The 22,491-nt window shown below is 40.4% G+C and overlaps 1 protein-coding gene across 5 annotated transcripts in view; it reads right to left on the bottom strand.

Annotated features, from left to right (window-relative positions):
- The window catches only part of RIMS2 (regulating synaptic membrane exocytosis 2), a 6,281,053-nt gene that overhangs the window by 16,643 nt on the left and 6,241,919 nt on the right, over window positions 1–22,491 (bottom strand). For all 5 annotated transcript variants that reach the window (XM_044065683.1, XM_044065685.1, XM_044065684.1 and 2 more), the window contains 2 exons: window positions 16,471–16,572; window positions 7,433–7,572 (listed from right to left, as the gene is read on the bottom strand). In XM_044065683.1, coding sequence (XP_043921618.1) covers window positions 7,433–7,572; window positions 16,471–16,572 — 242 coding nt within the window. The remainder of the gene's footprint in view (window positions 1–7,432; window positions 7,573–16,470; window positions 16,573–22,491) is intronic.

Below are 22,491 nucleotides of genomic sequence, written 5' to 3'. Positions count from 1 at the left end.
TCCACCCTTCAGACCAATTATATCTGGTAGTAGGTCTAAAACCTTTCCTTTGGGTGTTGTCATAGACAATGAATTGAAACACATTTACGACAAAGTGGAACATATGGTTAAGGATTCCTGGCAGTTTTTGGAAAATTTTCCAGTTAACAGTTGGAAATCTAATTTGACATTTATTTCGATTGATGTGGTCGATTTATTCTCTAGTATTCCCAAACAAGAAGGGATGGAAGCCTTCCAAAACAGCATTTATAAGTATGGTAATCTAGACTGGGATAGTACTTGTTTATTGTTAGAGCTTATGTCTATTGTGTTAGAACATAATTACATCTACTTTGAAGGGGAACTCTTCAGGCAAACCAAGGGGGTAGCTATGGGGGCCGCTTGTGCCCCCATATATGCCAACTTGGTTATGCTTGATTGGGAGAACTCGACTATTTTTAATAGTGAATTTTACAAAGACATGAGTTATTATTCCAGATTTCTGGATGATATTTACATTCTGTGGGATGATGATGGAGAACGCCTTAACCAGGTTTTGGAATACCTTAACATCAGTAGTGAGTATCTGAAGTTTACAGTTACAAGTTCTACTTCTGGAGTTCCATATTTGGATACCTACGTATTTGAAGGGTCTAATGAGTTTAAATCGAAAATTTACAGGAAAAATACTTATGCTAATTCTTATTTAGAATATTCCAGTAATCATCCGAGAAAAATGAAATACAATATTTTTAAGGGGCAATGTGTGAGAGCTATTCGCATGACATCGGATTATGAGGATGTTATTGATGAACTACATTTTATTACTAGTTTATTTTTAGACAGAAATTATCAGGTAGAGATGATGGATGATGTGAGGAAATATGTGTTAGGGGCAAGGGGTGTAAAATACATACCGTTGTTGGGAGCTAGGGCAAAAGGGGTGAATTCTAACATCAAGAAAGAATCCATTTCAAATGGTTTTAATAGAGCGTGTGTAATAGAGTATGGACCATACACGAACAATGTTAAAGAGATTATTTCCAGTATGTGGAATATTTTTTTAGTGGATGATGAAATCAAAGAGGTATTAGGTTTGAAACCATTTTTTGTATATAAAATGGGGAAAAACATCAAAGGATATTTAGAGCAAGGTGATAGGAATAGGGGATCAGAGAATAGGAATAAGCATACCACAAAATGTGGACAATGCAACCAATGTCATACTATAAATGAAAGTGAAGGTTTAATTTTGGATAACATTAATAGAACTAAGATTAGATTTGTTAAAGGAAATTGTGCAACCAGATATGTTATATATTTGGCTAAATGCACGGTTTGTCCAGGATACTATATAGGTAAGACAGAGCGGTGTTTTAAGAAGAGGTTATATGCCCACCTATATAGTATCAGGACTAAGGACAACAAAAATGCTTTATTCAAGCATGTGGAAAAACATGGAAATGAACACAAATTTACTTTTGGTATTTTGGAAAACATTATCCCTGACCCTAGGGGGGGTGATATTAAAATGTTTTGGCTTGTAAGGAAATATGGTGGCAATTACTTACTGATGCTAACATCCCCCCTGGATTAAATGATTTTATATCTATTAAACCACTGTTGGATAGAAGAAGATAAACATTTAATATGTATAATTATTCTTGTATTTTATATGTTTGTATTATTTTTTATTAAGTATATCAGGAATATTATGTTTATATATGTGTGAAGTCTATATATGTGTGAATTTTATGTTATTTTTTTTACATTTACCTCATATGGCATCATGTCTCTTTAAGAATAGTGGATTGTTATCAAATAATTTGGCGCCTTTTTATGTATTTAAACATTATGTACGAATGATTGGTTGTTCTGAAGAAGCTCACAATGTTTGTGAGTGAAAGCGCTTAACATTTCATGTATATTAAATTTATTATTGGTTTTACAAGTTTCAGTAGTCGGGCTGGTTTTGTGCTGTCGTGTAGAGGAACTGTTCTGTTGTTCTATCGTGGTGGTGTTGATGTGTTTCAGAAGGAGTGTCACTGAGTTTTTGTTGAACTGAAACACAATATTTTTTGTTTTATATATACACATAGAGAGAGAGAGAGAGAGAGAGGGTTTTTGTCTACCTATGTAATCTCCTAGCCATTGTGATACCCACAATACCAACTTGCAGGGAAAAAAACATTACTTTTATAAACTCTAAGTGGGAGAAGAAATGAAAAAGATGGGTAGAATATGAATGCTTTAATTAACTGCTGCACTGAACCTAGCAGGATGTATTTCATAAATAAAAACTTGATGTTTGTTTTCCTGTGCTATGCTAAGTTCACTAACAGAGGTGTTGGTCACAGGAAAGATACGAGTCTTAACAACAAATCTAAATTGCTATATCATTAGCCAAGGACAGCAAGTTAGGTATACAGAATATCATGGCTCCTTCAGGAAAGGATAACAGATGAATGGAGGATGCTTTGCTGCAGCATAAAGTAAAGGAAAGCTGGAAACCAAAGGCTATCTTTTGGAGGATTAGGACACCAATGTCACTGGAAAAAGTACAAGACGTACTGAAATATACATCACTGCTGTGGTATTTATATTCTGCTATTTTAAGGATGTGAAACAGAATTATCATTAAGAAGGACTATGTTTAGGCCTTCTGAAGTACTGACCCTCACAAACTGGTCTTGTTGTTCAAAGAATTGGATTTTTATTTGTGTTTGTTTTTCCAGGCTACAGCACTGATCCCCATGGACCATTTTCAGACTCAGCCTGGGAGCGGTGTCTGGTTAAGTGATGTTGATGAATAACACCTTTAGCCAATGGAAGCTAAGAGAATTACACCTTGCACCACTGGACCACAGGAATCAACTTGTTAACAGCTCCTTAATCCTCTAAGCCAACTGCCAGACTGTAACAGTAGAGAAGTGTACATTAATTTTTTTCAGGGTGTGCTGCCAAAAGAAAACAGCAATAATTCCTAGTAGTTACTGAGGAAAAAATTTATCAAGGACAGCAAGAAATCAACTGGTTAAAAGAAATTAAAAGAGAAAGAAATGAATGAATACCAATGTAGTGATCTACTCTGATGTTAATGACAAATCACCAAAAATTATATATGTAGCACTAGTTGCAGCTGTATTTCCTGCTGTCATTACAACAAAGCAGTGTAGTATGAGAAGGAGAAAAGTTTCTCTGTATCACCTGTGCAAGTAGTTATAGACCCAAAGCAACCCAGATTTTCAAAATAAAATCATGTCTGCAACAACAAATACTTAATTCTTCTGCCTTAATTCCTGGGTCCTGGAAACAAAACAACTCAGAAAATGCCTTACACAACAGAAGACTCCTTTCAAAAATGGAGTCCAAAACTTTTTTTTTCTTTTAATGAAGAACATTTCAGTGAAAACATTATTTAGTCACTAGAACATGGAAATTCACTAAAAAAAATGACATTAGTATGTTTTCTATTTTCTGTAACACTCACTTTACTTCAGACTATAATATGGGTGGACACAGTGGTCAGCAGTTAACATTACTTTTTCATAATGCTCAATTCTCTGGCACAATTTCTGGCTGGGGACCCTTCTTCATAAAGTATATGTCCTCCATTTGCAAGTATGGGGTTGCTGGAATCTCTTGTTTCTTCTAAAATCCCAAAGATGAGCTGAAATATGTACTGGCAAATTTCTAAATTGTCCATAGCAGTGCATGGACTGTGTGAATGACTGTATGTGTACATCCTTTGAGATCTGGCATCCTATCCCTGATCGATTTCCTGCCTTATGGCCAGTGACTGCTGGGACAGACTCTGGCTCCCCTATGACTTTGAAAATAATAAACTAGGTGTTGGCCAATGAATGAATGAATCAATAAACACAATTAAAATATACAGATGTAAATTTATGTTGCAGAAGATTTATCCCACTTTTCCGTATTAGATGTTAGCAAGTGCAGTAAATGGTCATGGCAAGGACAGCTTTGTCAGTGTCTTTGATACTTTATTCAGTTACATATTGCTGGACCTTAAGGACTTTCTTAAAAACTGGGTGAAGATCTAGAACATTCCAAGATAATGTGCTGCTTATTTTAACTTATAATCTGACAGATTCATACACAGGACTCCATGCAAGTTATAGATGTTAAAAGATGAATACCATACCAAAATTAACAGGTTATGTTACCTTAAAAAAGTGCAAGCTGTTACTTCTATATGCACTTCACAAAGCTATTCTTACCTGAGGTCTCTTTATTGTCACATACCTCATAAGGTGGCAGAATGTACAGAAGAGATATATTATGATGTTCTATTTTACTTGCTGAACATCTGCATACTGTCATCATTCATCTGCGAGTTCCTGCATGTGTGTATGTGTGTTGGGGGGGGGGGGTGGTGCTGGATTTATTTTTTCCCTTCAGACCAACTTCAGACTTAGGCATACCCTAGCAGAAATTAAGTCACAGGACGGCTTATAAATGTGCACTTTTTCTAAAACCTTTAAAAGAGAAGTATTTATATATGTATGAGAGATTCAATAAGCTGGGTGCTTTGGGAATACAAAAGATATAATGATAAAAATTAGGCAACAACAAAGGATAAGATTAGAAACTGTGACTTATATGTTCTCTGTTTATGGCCACAAGAGAGACACTGTTCATTGCTTCAGTGACCCTGTAGCAAGATTAAGATTTCAGTGATCAAACTGCTTATACTGTAGCATAAGGTTGTTTTTTAGTATTTTCTCAAACATTCTTTAAATGACTTTATTCTGAATGTAAATGTGTCATGTCTGAAGAGGGAAAGTACAGTTATATAAGATATTACCATAACAGTAAATGGCCTTCTTTTCACTGTTGCAGTAATCATCACATTTGGGATCTCCCGCCAAGGACAGCTCAACACTTGCCAGTTTTTCAAAGCCTTTACGTCCTCCCAGCATCATACGTCAGGCGTGTATGCTCCCTGCACTGCACAAGGCATAAAGATGACATACATATGTATGTTCAGTATTCAGAACTGAAGCACCCCAGGAGGACTACAGCAACCCAAGAATAAAGAAGAACATATGTACCCGGGGTGAAACAAAAAGAACAAGAGAAAAAATGTAAGAAAGGCAAAGACCCCTTGGCCAGCAGAGTGTCCCCAACAGAATAAAAGAGGGAAAATGGGACAGGAGAGAGGAACATAATACTGCAACAGTAAACAGAAGGAAATATACTTTTATGGTAAGATCTTGCACAACTGTGCTATGTCATTATCACTGCTGCAATATTCATAACATGTGGGAGATTACCAAAGTTACTGTAAAGTATGGGAGGAGGATGGCACAGAGGAACCCTCTACAAACCCAAGAAGGATAGCCCTGGCTCTAAAAATGACATCCAGCTTATAATCTACACTAAAAGTGTGGACAGATAACCAAGTAGCAGTCTCTAGAATGGATCTAGTCTCCAGACCCTTGAAGATAGCTCCAGAAAAGGCTACTGCTCATGTAGAATGAGCTCATACTGAAGCAGGATACCATTTACCATGAAACAAATAACAAAAAGAAATAGCCTTAGATATCTAGGGGGAGATGGTTGGCTTAGAAACCACCAAACCAAACGTCTGGTATGAAAAGAAACAAATATCTGCTCAGATTTATGGATATACTTTTTCTTTACTGAAATCCAGGGAAGGAGAAGCAATTACTTTTCTGTTGTTTAAGGGAAGCACAATTTATACAGTGTGACAGCTTATAAGTTATTAAACTAAGACACAAGTTACATTCTAGAAATTTATGTAGCTACTGCCCCTTTCCAAACTTAAGTACATGAACAACTGTTCTGAACAGCCTTTTCAGAATGCAGAATTAGAGTAACAGGAAATACACGAAATGCACAAACATATGGAGTGTTACTTCTACCTCTCAATTTCCCTCTTTGGGATCAAGAAAAAACATATGTTATATAAAAGTATCTCTTCCAATACTTAGGAATTCTAACTGGTAATGATTTCTATCATGAAATGAAATAAAAAAAAAAAACCCTTAAAATATGCCTGCAAGGACTATAGTACAAAACCAAGTAAAGCATAAAGCATGAAACTCTTGTTTCAAGTGTCAAGTGACACTATGATATTATGCAAGATGATGCCCTGCTAAGTTCTAACATTCTGAAAAAAAAGGAACTCTGAAAGTAATAGTAGGGCTAAGTAAATGCACTAAGTGTTCAGTGTCTGTTAATGAGACATAAAGCTTAAAACAAAAAGCATAATGAAAACTCAGACTGCACATTTAACTTTGAATGTGATGTTGCAGAATTTGGTTTAAAAAAAATTAACGTTAGTCCGTATTTTGTATTCCTATATAATTATTTTGGTTAGGGTGATGATTCAGCCAATAATCTGTATTATGCAATGTGTTCTGGGAATTAGAAAATTATGACATAAATGTTATTGTTGTCTTTTCCCAGTTAGGGGTAGCCACAGTGGAACTCCGGTCTGCTAATGATTGCCAGTAGATTTTCACGAACGCCGAGGTGCCAGCTCGACGTTCAACCTTCAGCGAAGGCACGCCCGATTTACGCATGTCTTTCGAACACCCACCAAACCGTGGGGAGGACATACAGACTCCACACAGAAGGCACTCCCCACACTCCAGCCGAGAATCGAATGGGAGAACCTCTTGCTGTGAGGCAACAATGCTACCGCTGCACCACCGCGGCATAAAAACATTTTTAAAATGAACTGCACTACAAGAAATAAAAATACAAAAATGCAGTAACATATTATGTTAGTTCAAAAACAGGACTCTGAAAAAATGTTTTCCAGTGGGTCCTGTAAACATCGCTCCATTACGCAAATGAGCCTAGAAAGGGGAAAAAATGCATTTGGGAAGAGGCTTGGCGTAATGGCTATCTCACATATACACAGTACAGGGTTTGATTCTGACTTCTTCTTATTAGCTAGGCTTGTTATAGTCTGTAGATTGATTGCCTAGAATTTACCTATGAACCTAGTATACTTCAACAAACCAATTTCTACTTCAGTGTGTTAGCAGAATCACATGTACAGCAGCATTACTGCTATGCAGCACCGACCGGTTCCCTCTCAAAATGTGTCATTACCAGCCATGCTGGTAACAAAAACAAGATGTTTTACCAGAGTCTCTAGCAACATGCCTCGACCAATAAAAATGCAAATACAACATTATTCCACCTTCTTGGGCATAGAGGAAGCCTGATCACATACAATGTGGCTTTTCTAATAAATAATTAGTTACACATAGCTAAAATATTGAGGTTCTCTCTCTCTCTCTCTCTTTATATATATATATATATATATATATATGTATACACACACACACACACACACACACACACACACACACACTCACACAGATATAGACAGATATAAAACAACAAAATCACATTTAACTTTATATATGGGAAACAATAAACATATATTTACCTGTAGAACCTTGCCTTGAGGACTTTCTTCAAAAGATAGTTGTTGTTGGTATAGAGGTTCTAGTGTTTTTCTTGCTACTTTTGTTTTCTTCTTGGCTTTACAACTTCCATTTTCTATTAAATACACCTTAACATATGGTGCTTCAAAAGAAAGAGAAGTAAAAAACTCAGTATTTGCAATAGGGTCTAATCACAGCACTATAATACAAATAATGAAAATTATAGTTTTTCACATACCTCACTGCTCATTACAATACAAAAAACCTGGGCTATTACAAAGATACAATGAATAATAAGAGGGTTACATCTTTTTAAAGACACATAACCGGATAACATAGCTACTATACATACCAGTGAAGGCAGTTATAGGGGGATATGTTTGATAGTTAGCACAGAGGATTAAGGCTCTGAACTGCTAAAACGGTTTCTTGTACTTAGAGTTCATGATTTGATTCCTTCCACCTGTATTTGCCTACTGTGTGACTCTAAACAAGTCAGTTAACTAGACAGTGCTCCGGACTCACACCTGAAAACGGATACTTGTATCCAGTGGGTTTACTCAGTTAACAAATGAATAAAAAACCTACTCTTAAATGGCAAAGTTTAATCTAAAGGGTAAAGTGGATAGGACCCAATATTTAAGTCAGGCAAGCAGTATTTATTACCAGTTTCAAGTTGCTTTTATTTTCTGAACCAAGTAAGTATTGTGCATCTGCATAAATAAAATGGAGAAGGAAGGCATTTCAGAGCAGCAAGTTAGTGCAAGCAGAAGACTGTAAATTTATGGCGCAGCTTTCACCATGAATGTATTACTATTCAAAAGCTTAAATATTCACTTATTCATTGAACAGCAAAGTTTTCATATCATAAATGTATGTGGGCAGGGGGAGCAAAGCTGAATTGGGTGTTATGTAGAATTAACCTCAGAGACTCAAACTTCTAAGTAGCATATTGATCATTTCACATCATATAACTCCTACCATCATTAGCTCCCTCTTTCCCATGGTCTACATAAAGTCAGGATGTCACCTCAGCTGTCGCCATCTCTCTCTTTTGATTCAAGGTGAATGTCCTACCTTCTTTGACAGTCATGCCTCAGCATATTAGGTCTTCTCTTGCACAATCCATTCATCTCTTTTATGGACACTCATGTTTCCTCTTACTCTCATCCTCTCTCTCCAAAATCTTCTTCAACAGATTGTCTTCTGCTTTCCCGCACATGTTCCTGAACCACCGTAATCTGTTCTCTTTGACCTTCTCTGCAATCGGAGCTACTTGTCCTCATTTCTTCATCTGTCCTATGGTGTAATTCCTACCACCCATTTCGGGCACTTCACCTCAATCATCTCTAGCTTCCTACACTGCTCTGCCTTCACTGCTGAGTTCTCTGTACAATACACTAGTACTGGTTGCACCATTATTTTGTACACCTTACTTTTCAGCCTGTTTGGTATTCTTCTGTTGCACATTACCTCTGACATTGTGTGGCAGTTGACTGCAGCCTCTTTGACTCTAGATTTGACCTCCTCATTCAGCCTTCCCTTCTTCTCAACTCCTCAAGATACCTGAAGCTGTTAACCTGTTCCACTATTTTTCCCCTTCTATCTCAATTTTCAGATTCTTCAGATTTCCCCCATTTGCTGCCATTACATGTCTTACGCGTACTCAGTTTTAACCAGGGTACCTTCAGCTTTGCATTCTAGTCTCCTATCATTTTCTGATATTCATTTAGAGTTTGCCTGTAATGTCACATCGCCTGCATACAGCAGCTTTGTTGATCTGTTCCCTCCAACCAATTTGCTAATGTAGTCCATTACCAGTATGAACAGCAGTGGGCTCAGAGCTGGACACTGATGCACACCCACTTATCTCCAGCGGCAGATAAAAGAATAAAAAAACAACAACATGTATTTAACTAGATTCATTCAGCTCAGGATTTACTGTCTCTTTGTGGTTATGTGTGACGAGTCAGACTGCCTTCTCTGCTGGCAGGCCAGGATTTTGAAAGTTTCAGTTAGCCAGCTTGTACGGAGAAAGTGTATTTAGCCTTGTTGTCTATTCGGCTACTTGTTTTTTTTTTTTTTTTTCTTGGTGTATGCAACATAGACATTATGTACTGTAAAGTCTTGCAGGCTTCCCTTTACAAATACATACACATATGCTGGTTTGATGGATACTAAAGAGATATATTATTTCAATAGTTAATTGGAAGGGGTCACTTTTGTGGCGCATTAGAAGACAGGATGGTTGAAATCTGTGCCTAAGCTGGGATTTGCTTGTTGCGCATCACCTGTATAGTCAAGGAAGTAGAGTATTTACTAATAGAAGCAAATAACACTGGGCAGTGTTTGTCCAGTGAGTTATGTAACTTCGGGCTTTCAATTTCAACAGACAGTGAACAGCGATGTTTAATTCACTTTTATAGCTTCGGGCTATAGATGCCTTTAACTTCAGTGAATCTGTGGCCTTCTGTACAGAAGTAGTGCTTCAAGAAGTTGCATAAAGTTGAGACAGGGATGCATGGTGGCAGCCTGGCAGGATATTTGTAGTGTACAGGAGCTGATAGTGCCAGGTCATGTCAGTGAGGCCAGTTTAATATCTCTATGACCATGTCCGTGACTAAAAAGTTTAAAGATCAAGTTAACTGTAGCCTGTATGCATACAATGAAAATAATAATTTTTCATGGAAACAATGACAGAGAACTGAAAAAATAGTCTTTCTGGAGAGGTGGTAGCATCTTTAACTTAACTTCTGACAATCTGTCATGCATCAAATAAATTAATTGAAACAGATATATACATATACATATATATATATATATATATATATATATATATATATATATATATATATATATATATATATATGTCCCTGTGGCAGAAAGTAGTGAACAAGTCACTGAGTAATCCATGTTTCATACTATAAGACACAGATTGTGTTATGGCTAGTCAGTTTTGCTATCCTATGGGTCAGGTAGCAAGTTAAGGAATTTATTTAGTGGGGACATATCGTAAGAGAAAGAACTTTGTTTCAGAAGATATAAGCATTTTCTGCATTAAAATTTTGAGAGGTCTAATAGTAAAGCAGCAGCAATGCAGTGCATACAAACATATATTTATTAAAGAAAGTAATGCTGCATCTGTAATGTACTTGGGTTTAAATCTGTGCTCTATTGAGACAGAAACATTGCTTGTAATAAGCAGTTCACTAGTTGTTTCTTTTCTACCAGTTTGATTAGGAAGGAGAGAATAGCAACTGATATAAAATTTGAGATTGATATAGATTGTGTCTGTTCTTCAATTTGAATTTGAATGTTTGTTGGTATCCCACAATTCCACTGTAGTGGGTGTGGTTACATAATCATGTATGCAAATTTTATGTTAATCAGCATACAGATTTTTAGCCAGTTGTCCCGACTTTTCATGGGCCTTTGTCCAGACTTTTGATGTCTCCAGGTTATGACAGGAGTCTGATAGCTATACACTTCACACGGTTTTGAATGCTTCCCTTGTTCTTGTATATTGGCACTTGAATGCTTATTCTCCAGTGAACTGTAATATGCCTTTCCCTCCATACTGCTATGAGTACCCACAGAAGCAGCTACTCCCCTAACTTACACATTTTGATCATATCTGCAGTGACCTCATCTGAGCCTGCTGCTTTCATTGACTTCATTTTTCTTAGTACTGTTCTTCATTTTTTTGTGTAGGCTCTTCTTCTTCTATTGTAGGCTGTGTCTAGTCTGAGGCAGTACAGTGTTTGTGATGTTTTCTTCATTCAGAAGCTGCAGAAGCATACTCCTATTTGTCTTTGATATCGTGTGGACTGGTGAGCAGGTTGCTACTGCCATCACTTATGAAGGGTGTCTGACTATCTTCTTTATCTGTCAGTACTTCCTTGCAACTTGATAGAGTTTCTTTGTGCCATCTGCTGATTCCCATTCCAGAAAATGGTAGAGTGCCTCTGATGCCTTGTTCTTTACTACTGCAAATGCTCTCTTATGTCTGTTGGCCTGCCAGTATTCCTTCTTAGCCTGGTCTGTCTTTTCTATCTCCCACTTTTTCTGCAATCCTTATTTCTTTTGATGACTTTCTAGACTTCTGCATCCATCCCCAATTTTGCTTATGTACCTTATTTCCTTACCGGCTCAGATGCATACTTGTTCTACAGTCCTCATAAATTCTGTTTTGAGGCACTGCCATTCAGCTCTACCTATTAAGACTTCTTCCAGAGGTGCTTGAGCCCTAAGTATTTCCTTGAACTTTTGCTATCTTTCCACTTAACTTCCAGGTCTTCAGCCTAGATCCTGTTAACTTTAGAGCCTTCTCTGACCACTGCTTGCAGGTGATTGTGTCAACAAGGGGTTTATAGTGCAGCCTGACTTTCACATGGGATGATTTTGCAGTCACTGTTTTTATCCCAATGCTCTTTCCTTACTAAGAGGAAATCTACCTCAGCTGCATGAAGGCCACTCTTGTATGTAATCTTGTGACTGTCTCTCCTGCTGAATCATTTGCTGGGTACCCTCAAGCCATCTACCAGACAGAAGTCTAGAATGGCCTCTCCTTCTTTACTTCTGTTGCCTCACCCACGTGGACACAGTCTTCATATCTACCTCAGCTGCATGAAGGCCACTCTTGTATGTAATCTTGTGACTGTCTCTCCTGCTGAATCATTTGTTGGGTACCATCAAGCCATCTACCAGACAGAAGTCTAGAATGGCCTCTCCTTCTTTACATCTGTTGCCTCACCCATGTGGACACAGTCTTCATATCCTGTTCTATCTCGATATGTTCATTTAGGTCCCCCACTATCAACACCAACTTGTGTTGCCCTGCTTTATCTAGTAGGTTCTGCAACTGTTGTCTGAAAGCACAATCTTTTTCGCTACAGTAATTGTGGGTCATAGGCTGAGATTATAAATACTGTTTTATACTGACACTAGAATCTGACTGCCATAAGTCTGTCACTAATTCTGATGGCATCACCCACTGTCTTCTGAAGCTTCTCCCTCACTACATTTCCCACACTATTTCTAGTCCATCTTTCCCCTGAATAGTAGACTCTGGATCCCAAGCCAAGTGACTTTGCTGCACTGCCCTTTCATCTATACTGGATACAGAGGACATCCAGACTCTTCCTCCTCCTTACTATCACATCATCCACTTCCAAGCTGTAGCCTTTCATTGAGCCTATACGGAGTGTAGCAATCCTTAGTTCATATTGGCAGTGCAGCTACACCAATAAATAACACAATGAGATGTGTTCTTAGTAAGAAAGCAATCATTACAGCTTACATCCTCACTAAAAATGCAGAAGCCTGGAGCATGTGGTGAGGATGAAAGATAATTAACATGTGGCAACTCTATTTGCAGTGGCTTACTGCTACTTACATCACTCAAGCTTGATTTACACTTTCACAAGCGTGACAGTTCAAGCTGGCATTTACTTGCACTCCATGCTCCTAACTAGACTATAGGCAGTACTTTTATTAAAGTGACCTTTGGCTGGTTTGAGGTTCATACACCTTAGACAGCCAGGTTTTGCATCTCCTGTCAGTGATGATTTTTTCACCAAGGTAGAGTGACTTCAGTGTGTGAATAACAAAGTAAAGGAATGGGATACTTTTTATTGGTTTTCATATTAGCTCATAAAAAATAAGCTTGAGGTATTAGAAAAGTATGTGTACTCTAGGGGTTACTTGCAAACTGATGTGACAAAATTGCTGTGATGCGAGGTTCAGCGACTCAGGTAGATATAGTGGGTTTATTGGGACTACGTGCTTTTATTGCTATTTAATGGCTGGAGACTCAGAAAGAATAAACAATTCTGTGTCACAGCCTTTGGAATTATCTGAAACTTTATTTCTTTAAGGAGTCTTAATTTGGAAAAAATTTAAAGCAGCATTAACAAGGACTCTGAGGTATGCAAAACTGTTAAACATGTAAGGCACCATTACCACATAATGGACAGGAAAACTGTGTAATCTTGAAATAGCAACTGAGGCTGTGGAGCTTCAGTCCACTTAAAGTAGTACCACACCCACAGACTCAAAAAAACATGTTTAAAACATCATGGCATGATGTTTCCTACACTTTAACAGCATTCTGGGATTATTTACAGGATTTTAAATATTTTTATATGTAATTCCAGACTCTGACCACCTGGAGGCTGGCATATTGACGTGGTATGGATAAATCAGGATGCCATCCAGTATCCCAGAAATCATTGTTTGGCTCAAAAATGTTACATCATGCAGGCCTCCGTTTGCCTAAAGTTCCTGTCATTTCATAGATGTTGCATGCGTACAAAGTACTGAGTAAAATAGAACAGTGTAAGTAACATTCCCTGCTGCTGGATGACTACTTAAAACAGAAACAGTGCAAATGCCACAGAACACACTCAAAGTGCTGTTTACTGCTGCCTTTTTTTCTAATTTAGTTTAAATGGCACTAATTTGTGAGACAATGGATTCCAGTCCATTTACTTCTCCCCTCCCCCATAACACTTAGCTTCCCTAGCTGTCAAAGTCCTGAGGGTAATTTGACCTGGTAATTCCATTGACTGGCAGATCTCAGCAGGGTGCTTGACTCATGTAATTCAATCTTTGCTCTAGCATTTCCTTTGTTAGAGGGGACTTTTTTTGCTGCACTATAGCCATGGCCTTACTTGACTGCAATCACATCCAGTAAGGTCTTGCACTAAGGAGCTAAAGAATAAAACATTTATACTATTAACCAGTTTAGATCTTTATTAATTTAAGTGCTAAGGTATCACTTTATGCTTCCACCTTGTTAAAAATTGAGATTTACATGTGCAAAGTGTGTTGGTATTCAGTGTTTGCCTTCATATGTTTTTACTCCACTGGTTGGTTTGCAAAAAACCTTTTGCAGTGTCCCTGGATTTGTCTTTGTACATACAAACCACATTGCTATATTTTCTCCTTCCTTTTTCTTGTGTCAAGAAGTCACTTATAACAAAGTAAATTTTTTATTGATTTTTTTTTTAAATAAAGGACATCAAGATTAACTTACCTTGAATCAGATAATGGATGCCACTGCAAAGAATCACTGTTGAAATATTTGTGCATGGACAAAATCCCTTACTAAATCTATTTGCCAGCCTCCAGTTCAATTGGTGCTATGGCTTTAATATACTGGTGTATTTGCTCATGCCTTCCAAATATCTCCACCATTACATACCAGTTTTGCAGTGTAGTAACCACCTGACATGCCCATACACCTTTAGCCATCAATATGCAGCTACTCCTGTTCATGTGAGTATGTGAATTCATTTTCAGACTTAAGGTGTGGAAGCTGCACTGAATAATTCTAGGTGCTTGTTCAGGTTTCACATGGTGCTTGCTTAGAGCTACTCTCATGTTAAGCCACTATGAATATGTTGCACTGCCACCTCTGATACCAGGGTAATGTTTTAATCTTTCTATTCCCGCACTGCACACTAGCAGTATCTGGTGCAAATACAACAGAGAAGTATGCAAGCGATACACCACCCAAGCATCATTTGCCATGCAGAATGTACAAGTATGCATACCAAATTTCTGTGTTTACAAACATCGGTGTTACACTACTACTGAATCAAATGAACAGCACTCAGGCTGGGGGAAGGACAAGGGAGCCATGACATCACAGAATGGGTGGGTCTTATTATTTTAGTTAGAATCAGATGACGGCTGTGGTGATGTCACTTTGGGAAAGGAAACTGATTAAAAAAAAAAAGTACCTGCACTACCTGGCCTCGATGATGTCAGTAATTGGGCGACTCCAGCAAGCTTTATTCAAACGTGAGAGAATCATTTTGTAAGTGAAACCATCATAGTATGAGAAGGTAGGCTTCTGTTACAGAAGTAAGGGGAATTATAAAAATTGTAAATGCTTTATTGTTGTTGCTTTACAGAGGACAATGTAAATAGGGAGGAAAAGGGGCGTAAAGTTGAGGAATACATTAGAGAAACCTGTTGTACTCCTTTAAATAAAGTTTGGCAGTGAACCTTAATACAATTATGCACTGCATTTCAGTTGGGTCTTCTTCATGATACACACTCACAACACAAAGAACACGTCAATTAAATGAATGCATAATGATGGGCAATCTCAGCCAGTGTTATACATGTTTAAAAAAGGGGTCTATATTATTTGAACAAAGTTTTCTAACTTTGAATACTATATGGGTGACACCATATGGTTAAAGTTAGAAAACTTAGAATACTGAAAAAAAAAAAAAAGACTAAACCCTAAACTAAGGGTTGTAGGCAGGGGGGCAAGCACCCCTACATCCCCCACAGCCCCCGCTCTCCGACACTGCACTATAATGCGGTAAAGGGAAGACTTCCCTTTACGGCACTGTAGTGCAATCTCAGAGTTGGTATATTTAAAGAGCGGGGGGGGGGTGCAAGGGGGCTTGCCCCCCTGCTTTAACATGTTAGGTGAACTTTTTCTTTTTTTTCAGTATTCAAAGTTTTCTAACTTCGACCATATGGTGTCACCCATATGGTATTTGAAGGGAGAAAACTTTGTTCAAATAATATAGACCCAAAAAAAGTATTGTCATTCACCTCCTGGTAAATTAAATCATTACCCTTAGATCATCAACAAATATATGATAATGTAAATCATTCTTATTCTCTTTCCTCAGTCTTTCCTTTAGATGAAATTGCGAATCCTGACCAGTCTGACTTCATCCATAATGAAGCACTTCATGTTTTTTAGACTCATAACTATTACTGAAAAATTATTATCAATATTTCCTGTAAAAGAAAACATCTCTTAATAATTCATCTTGAAACTTGAAACCATAGGAATAAAAATGTCCACTATGTTTTGCTTGCAGTTAGAATTTTGAGAGTGTATGGGTGACTTGGAAAGCTACAAACACAAAATCCAAACATAAATCCACTACATGGCCTTTGTTCATCTCACTCCCTCATTCTTGTCATGTACTTCAATAACAATCTACTATACCTGAGAAAGAAACTATGTTTCTTGTAAACAACTGTAGAATGTAAAGTAGAATCCTACCTGGCAGTGTCTTTGAACCTGGTTTTGAAACAAGGTTACGGGCTCGGATTACTTCAACTTCCAATTGTCCTTTTCTATCCATCATTCCAATCTGGATATCACCTAGTAAAAAAAGATCCACAAGTTCCCCATTACATTTACAATAATATTTTATAACTGGAATAACACATGAAACAATTTCAATGAAATAATGACTTCAACGATAAATAATTATTTGCAAATCAGACTTTTGCTTATTTTTACTACATACTAAATGTGATCAATGATAGTCTAAAGCCACTCAATATTTAGCCCTTTATGCTTTTTTTCTTAAGCTTCACTGCCAATAGTACTAACATTACATACTAAAAAGAAGTTACATATTCACCATAACATTCCATCTGAGTAGTTCTATTTAATTTGTCTTCAACCTGTGGGATATCGGATCCGAGCTGGCAATCTTACTAGCATCTGCTCCAAGCTCCTCCCCTTACTCATAATACACCTCCACTACCTTCCAACCCCTGATTGAGTTTGCTGATATTTATACTGATAACCCGACCTGAAAAAAATACTTGTGACATATAACTGCAGCCCATAGGCTGTCCATATGACAAGGTCTGGAAGGAGGGAGGGACGGTTGAAGACAAATGAAGTAGAACTACTCAGATGGAACGTTATGGTGAGTACATAACTTCTTTATCTGAAGTAGTTTACTTCATTTGGTCTTCAACCTGTGGAACAGAGTCCCCAGCAACTAAACTCCTGGGTGGCCCTCATGGAAGGATATTCTGGAGCACCGCGGAACCAAAGGATGCTCACCTTCTGGAAGTCAAATCCAATTTGTAATGAGAAATAAATGTATGAGATGAGGACCAAGTAGCTGCAGAACAAATATCATCCAAAGAGACTCTAGACCAAAAGGCCGCAGATGTAGCCATGGACCTAGTGGAATGAGCTTTCACTTGACCTGGAGGAGACATGCCTCTGTTCTTATAGACCTGAAGGATGCATGAAGAAATCCACCTAGCAATAGTGACCTTGAAGATAGGTTTACCCAAAAAGGGTTTAGAGAAAGATACAAACAATTGATCAGATTTACGGAAATTTTTTGTCCTGTGTAAATAGAATCATAACTGTCTATAAACATCCAGCAGGTGGAGTTTGTATTCCATCTTGTTAGCAAAATTAGGAAAGAAAACTGGTAAATTGATGGTTTGGTTAATATTAACTGGTGATCCTACCTTGGGAAGAAAGGCTGGATTGGTCTGAAGGGAAACCCTATCTTTGTGGAAAATCATATAAGGAACTTTGACGGACAAGGCCTGCAGTTCTGAAACCCTTTTTGCAGAGGTAATAGCCACCAGAAATGCTGTTTTCCAAGATAAGAATTTTAGATCTGTAGTTGCAGCGGGTTCAAAAGGCACAGCGACCAGAGCTTGAAAAACCATAGTAACGTCCCATGGGGGAGCAAGACCCTTGACTGGGGGGCATAGCAGAAAAGTCCATTTGATAGAGGCTCAGTCTGGAGGAGGCTAGAAAGGCAGAATTCTCACCCACATGAAAATGAGAAATGGCAGGCAACTGAACCTTGACAGTAGAAGAATTAGCTCTGTGTTGAAAAATATCAGCTAGAAAATCAAGAATGGCAGAAATAGGAGCCATGAAGGTGCCTAATTTCCTTTGAGAGGCCCAAAAGGAAAAATTTTCCATTTACTGCAATAAACCTTCCTGGTAAAAGACTTATGCAGCCACCAAAATAGACCTAACTGAGGAGGATAATCCAGGAGTCCTAGCAATCATGGGAACTGGAGCAGCCAAGCTGTGAGCTTCAAACTGTCCAGATTCAGATGAGGAACCCCTAATGGATGTGAAATCAGATCCTGAATGGGATCCAAGATCCAAGGTGGAACCAGAAGGTGAGACCAAAGGAAGGGAAACCATACCTGGCAAGGCCAAAATGGGGCAATGAGGATCACTTTGCTCCCCAGTCGACAAGCATTCTGTAGAAACCTCAGAATAAGAGGTACTGGAGGGTAAGCATACAGAAGATCGGGAGGCCAAGCACGGACTAGAGCATCTCTGGGGGAGTCCCCCAGCAGGGGGTGCACAGCAAAAAACTCACTGCACTTCACGTTGGAAGGAGATGCGAAGAGATTGCAGTAAGCCTGACCCCACTCGAGGAAGATCTGCTCCGCTATTGAAAAATTCAGACACCAATCGAAAGGCATCAGAATAGTCCAACTTAACCTGTCCGCTAGAATGTTGGACCATCCTGGAATGTGCGTTGCGATAAGAAAATGACTGGTGGAGATCGCCCATTCCCAAACTCTCATGGCCTCGTGACAAAGGGGGTAAGATCTGGTCCCTCCCTGTTTGTTGACATACCAGACCACTAACATGTTGTCTGAATGAATTGCAATGGTTCCCAGAGGAAGAAAGGCATGAAGGGCCTGCAACGCTAAAAGGACTGCCCTCACCTCTAGAACATTTATGTGCAAGCTGGTCTCTACAAGGGACCACAGGCCTTGGACTATCCAGCCCGAACAATGCCTCCCCACCCGAGTTGGGAGGCATCCGTGGTCACTGAGGCTTGGGCAGGGGCTGGAACAAAGGGTCATCCCTCCAAAATGTCCGGAGAGCACATCCACCATATGAGGGACGACCAACAGACTCGACTGAGTTGTATTGGATACAACAATGGAAGTTCCAACAGGAACCATTGTACAGCTAGTGTCCACTGTAGAATTCTCATATGTAATCAGGCACAAAGGAGAAGCATTATGGTTGCCGCCATTGAACCTAAGGCCCTCAACACTGATTCCGCCATTAGAAGATAAGAATGGTAGATTAGGGAGACATGCATCCTCAAGTTTTGTACTCTCTCCGAGGTCAGGAAGATCTTGTACTGTAATGTATCTATCCTTGCACTGATGTAGTCTATCACCTGGACAGGATCTAGTAGTGATTTTTGATTCCCCAAATGCAGGGCAAGTGTTAAGAAGTAATCCCTGGCTTGAAAAGAGTAGACGGCTGGTGGGAGAAGTGAGGAGCCAATTGTCTAGGTACAGATAGACCTGAATCCCCTGAAGCCTCAGGTGAGTCGCTACCACCGCCATCACTTTGGTGAGCACCCTGGGGGCTGTGGTGAGACTAAAGGGTAGGGCTCAAAATTGGTAATGATTGACCCCTAGCCAGAAGTGGAGGAATCTCCTGAAGCTTCTGTGCATTTTTATGTGAGGTCAGGAAGATCTTGTACTGCAATGTATCTATCCTTGCACTGATGTAGTCTATCACCTGGACAAGATCTAGTAGTGATTTTTGATTCCCCAAATGCAGGGCAAGTGTTAAGAAGTAATCCCTGGTTTGATAAGAGTAGACACCTGGTGGGAGCAGTGAGGAGCCAATCGTCTAGGTACGGATAGACCTGAATCCCCTGAAGCCTCAGGTCAGTCGCTACCACCACCATCACTTTGGTGAACACCCTGGGGGCTGTGGTGAAACTAAAGGGTAGGGCTCAAAATTGGTAATGATTGACTCCTAGCCAGAAGCGGAGGAATCTCCTGAAGCTAATGTGCATTTTTATGTGATAGTAAGCATCCTGGAGGTCTAACAAGCACATCCAGTCGCTCTCTTGCAGGTACGGCATGATGGACTGTAGTGTGACCATCCGGAACTTCCCTTTGGCAACTGACAGGTTCAGGGTAGATAGGTCCAGAATGGGCTTTAAATCCCCCATCTTCTTTGGCACCAAAAAGAACCTGGAGTAGAAGCCTGACCCAGACTGATCTGGGGGGACAGTTTTGATGGCTTGTTTTTTTAACAGCTTGGAAATTTCCTGTGCTGCTGCCTCCCTTTGCATGGGTGGTACGTCTGGGAGGTGTTTGGGAGAGTTGGGGGACCCACAAAGGGAATAGAGTATGATCTGAAGCACCCAGTGGTCTGATGTTATGGACTCCCATGCCATCAGGTGCAAGGACAATCGTCCCCCGACTGCCTCCAGAGTAGAGCAGTCGGGCCACCCCTCAGGGTTGCTGTCGGGTCTGTCCGAGAAGGTTTTTGAGACCCAAAATTCCTCGGACACTCTCTGCCTCTGGTCCAGCATCCATTCTGTCCCCCTCTGCCTCTGGGGGAAGAAGAGCCCTGAGTGTCCCGGGAATACTGCGACAAATGGAACCACATCATCTTTTGCCCTCTCTGGTTCTGGGAAAAGGACCTTTGAGGGTTAGAGAAGCGGATCCCGATGGCAGACAGTGTCTTCCCATCCTTCTCACTCTGGACTAATGTCTCTTTGATGGTCTTAGCAAAAACAGTAGAGCCGTCATAAGGGGCATTGGCAAAGGACGCCTTGTAAGGTTCCAAGAATTGACATAGTCTGAGCCAGGCATTGCACCTCATGGACACGCCGTTCCCAGCCACCCTAGCAGCTCCTTTAGTAGCATGTGAAAGGAGTCGCATGGATGTGTTGGAGACTGCTTTCAAAGTGGCCATCCTCGTGGAGAACGAGTCCCTGTCCTCCTGCGACATGGACTTAGGGGGAGACAACACCAGCTCCATTACCAGGTCGCGTTGGAGTCTTGTGACATGTGCCAGGTAGTTCAGCGCCCTTATAAAAAAGGTAGCTGAAGCATATACCTGCTTCCCTAAGCGGTCCATCATCCGTGACTCTCGGTCAGGAGAATGAACTGAGGAACTCTCCTGGGCTAGTTCCTTCTTTGTGGCTGCTGCTACCACCATAGCATCTACGGGGGAGCCCTTGTTCCATGCTGGCCTATCAGAAGGTGGACTCAAAATCTTGTCAGGCCTTTTGGGAATTGATTCCACGGTGTTCGGCTCCTTCAATGACCATGAGGTGACCAGGTCCACCAAGGAATCTGCGGGAGGGGACACCCAGGAAGTAGATGGGCCCGTGCCGAAAGCCTCCAGGAACACAGACTCATCAGAAGACAGTTTAGGGGCAGATCAACCTCCCCATTGGCAAAGGATTTCCATGATGTTTCCAAAGAAGATATCCTCGAGAGGTGACCTGGGGGAACCTTCCCTATCATCCAAGTCTGTATCCTCGGTGAGGGACTCGGGGGGGGGGGTCCAAGTGCCTCCTCTTGCATGTATGCTTGCGAGGCACATCCCTGGTGGGGCTCTCCGGGGGGGGAACTCATAAGCCACTTCTTTCTCAGTGGAAACCGTCTGGGGATCCTCGAGCATGGGCTGTCCCTCTGGTAAAATAATGGGAATTGTAGAAAAAGCCGAGGGGATCTGGACGGAGTCCGAGGGGACAGTCATGGGTCTCGATCCAGTGGAGAGAACCCGTTCTACCACATAGAACGCCGAGGGAGAACGAACCTCCTGTGGAAACAATAAGGAGGCCGGTCTCCCCAGGTCCGACAAGAGAATCGGAGACGGGCCCGAAGTGGACGGAGCTCTGGGGGAGGGAACCTGGCCCGACAAAGGTGGAGTCGATGAAAAAAGTTCCACTCCCTCGGATCTGACACCCAAGCTCTGGCTCCGACAGTGGCTCAGATACGAGCTGGTCGGATCAGACACGCTCCAGGCAGCTGTCGGCGTCAAGGAAGCAGGTATCATCGGCACTGACCCCTGACTAAAGCCATCCTTGGATCCGGGTACTCCGAACCCGGTGGACAGATCGGAAAGGAGAAATTGGTTGAAAAAAAGGAAGTGAGCTCCCCCCTCCAGAGGGAGAGAGGGCTGGCAAGACCCTCATCTGGATCTGAGTACGAATGAATGCCCTCATCATTTTATCCATGTTGACTTACGATAAGGACCAGGTGGACCTCGATGAGGCCACTGACTCCGACCTTGTGGGTTGAGGCACCAAAGCCCTAGAAGTAGAGCGTGTCTCCTCCAGCTCTGAGGAAAACCATGGAGATCTGAGCCGAGGGGAGTCAGAGATCCTAGGAGTCTTAACTGGTGAAGGGAGGCCTGGAGACCTCTTGTGTTTCTTAGACCATGGTCTTGGCTCTCTCTCCTTCTCTCTGCCCGTTTTCCACTCCACTTCCACAGGCTTTGATACGGGAGGTTGAG

This window comes from Protopterus annectens, chromosome 3.part0 (assembly GCF_019279795.1).
Source record: "Protopterus annectens isolate FY-2018-M chromosome 3.part0, PAN1.0, whole genome shotgun sequence".
NCBI classification, from domain to species: Eukaryota; Metazoa; Chordata; order Ceratodontiformes; family Protopteridae; genus Protopterus; species Protopterus annectens.
Note: the sequence above shows the minus strand (reverse complement) of the source record. Positions and strands in the feature narration are given on the sequence as shown.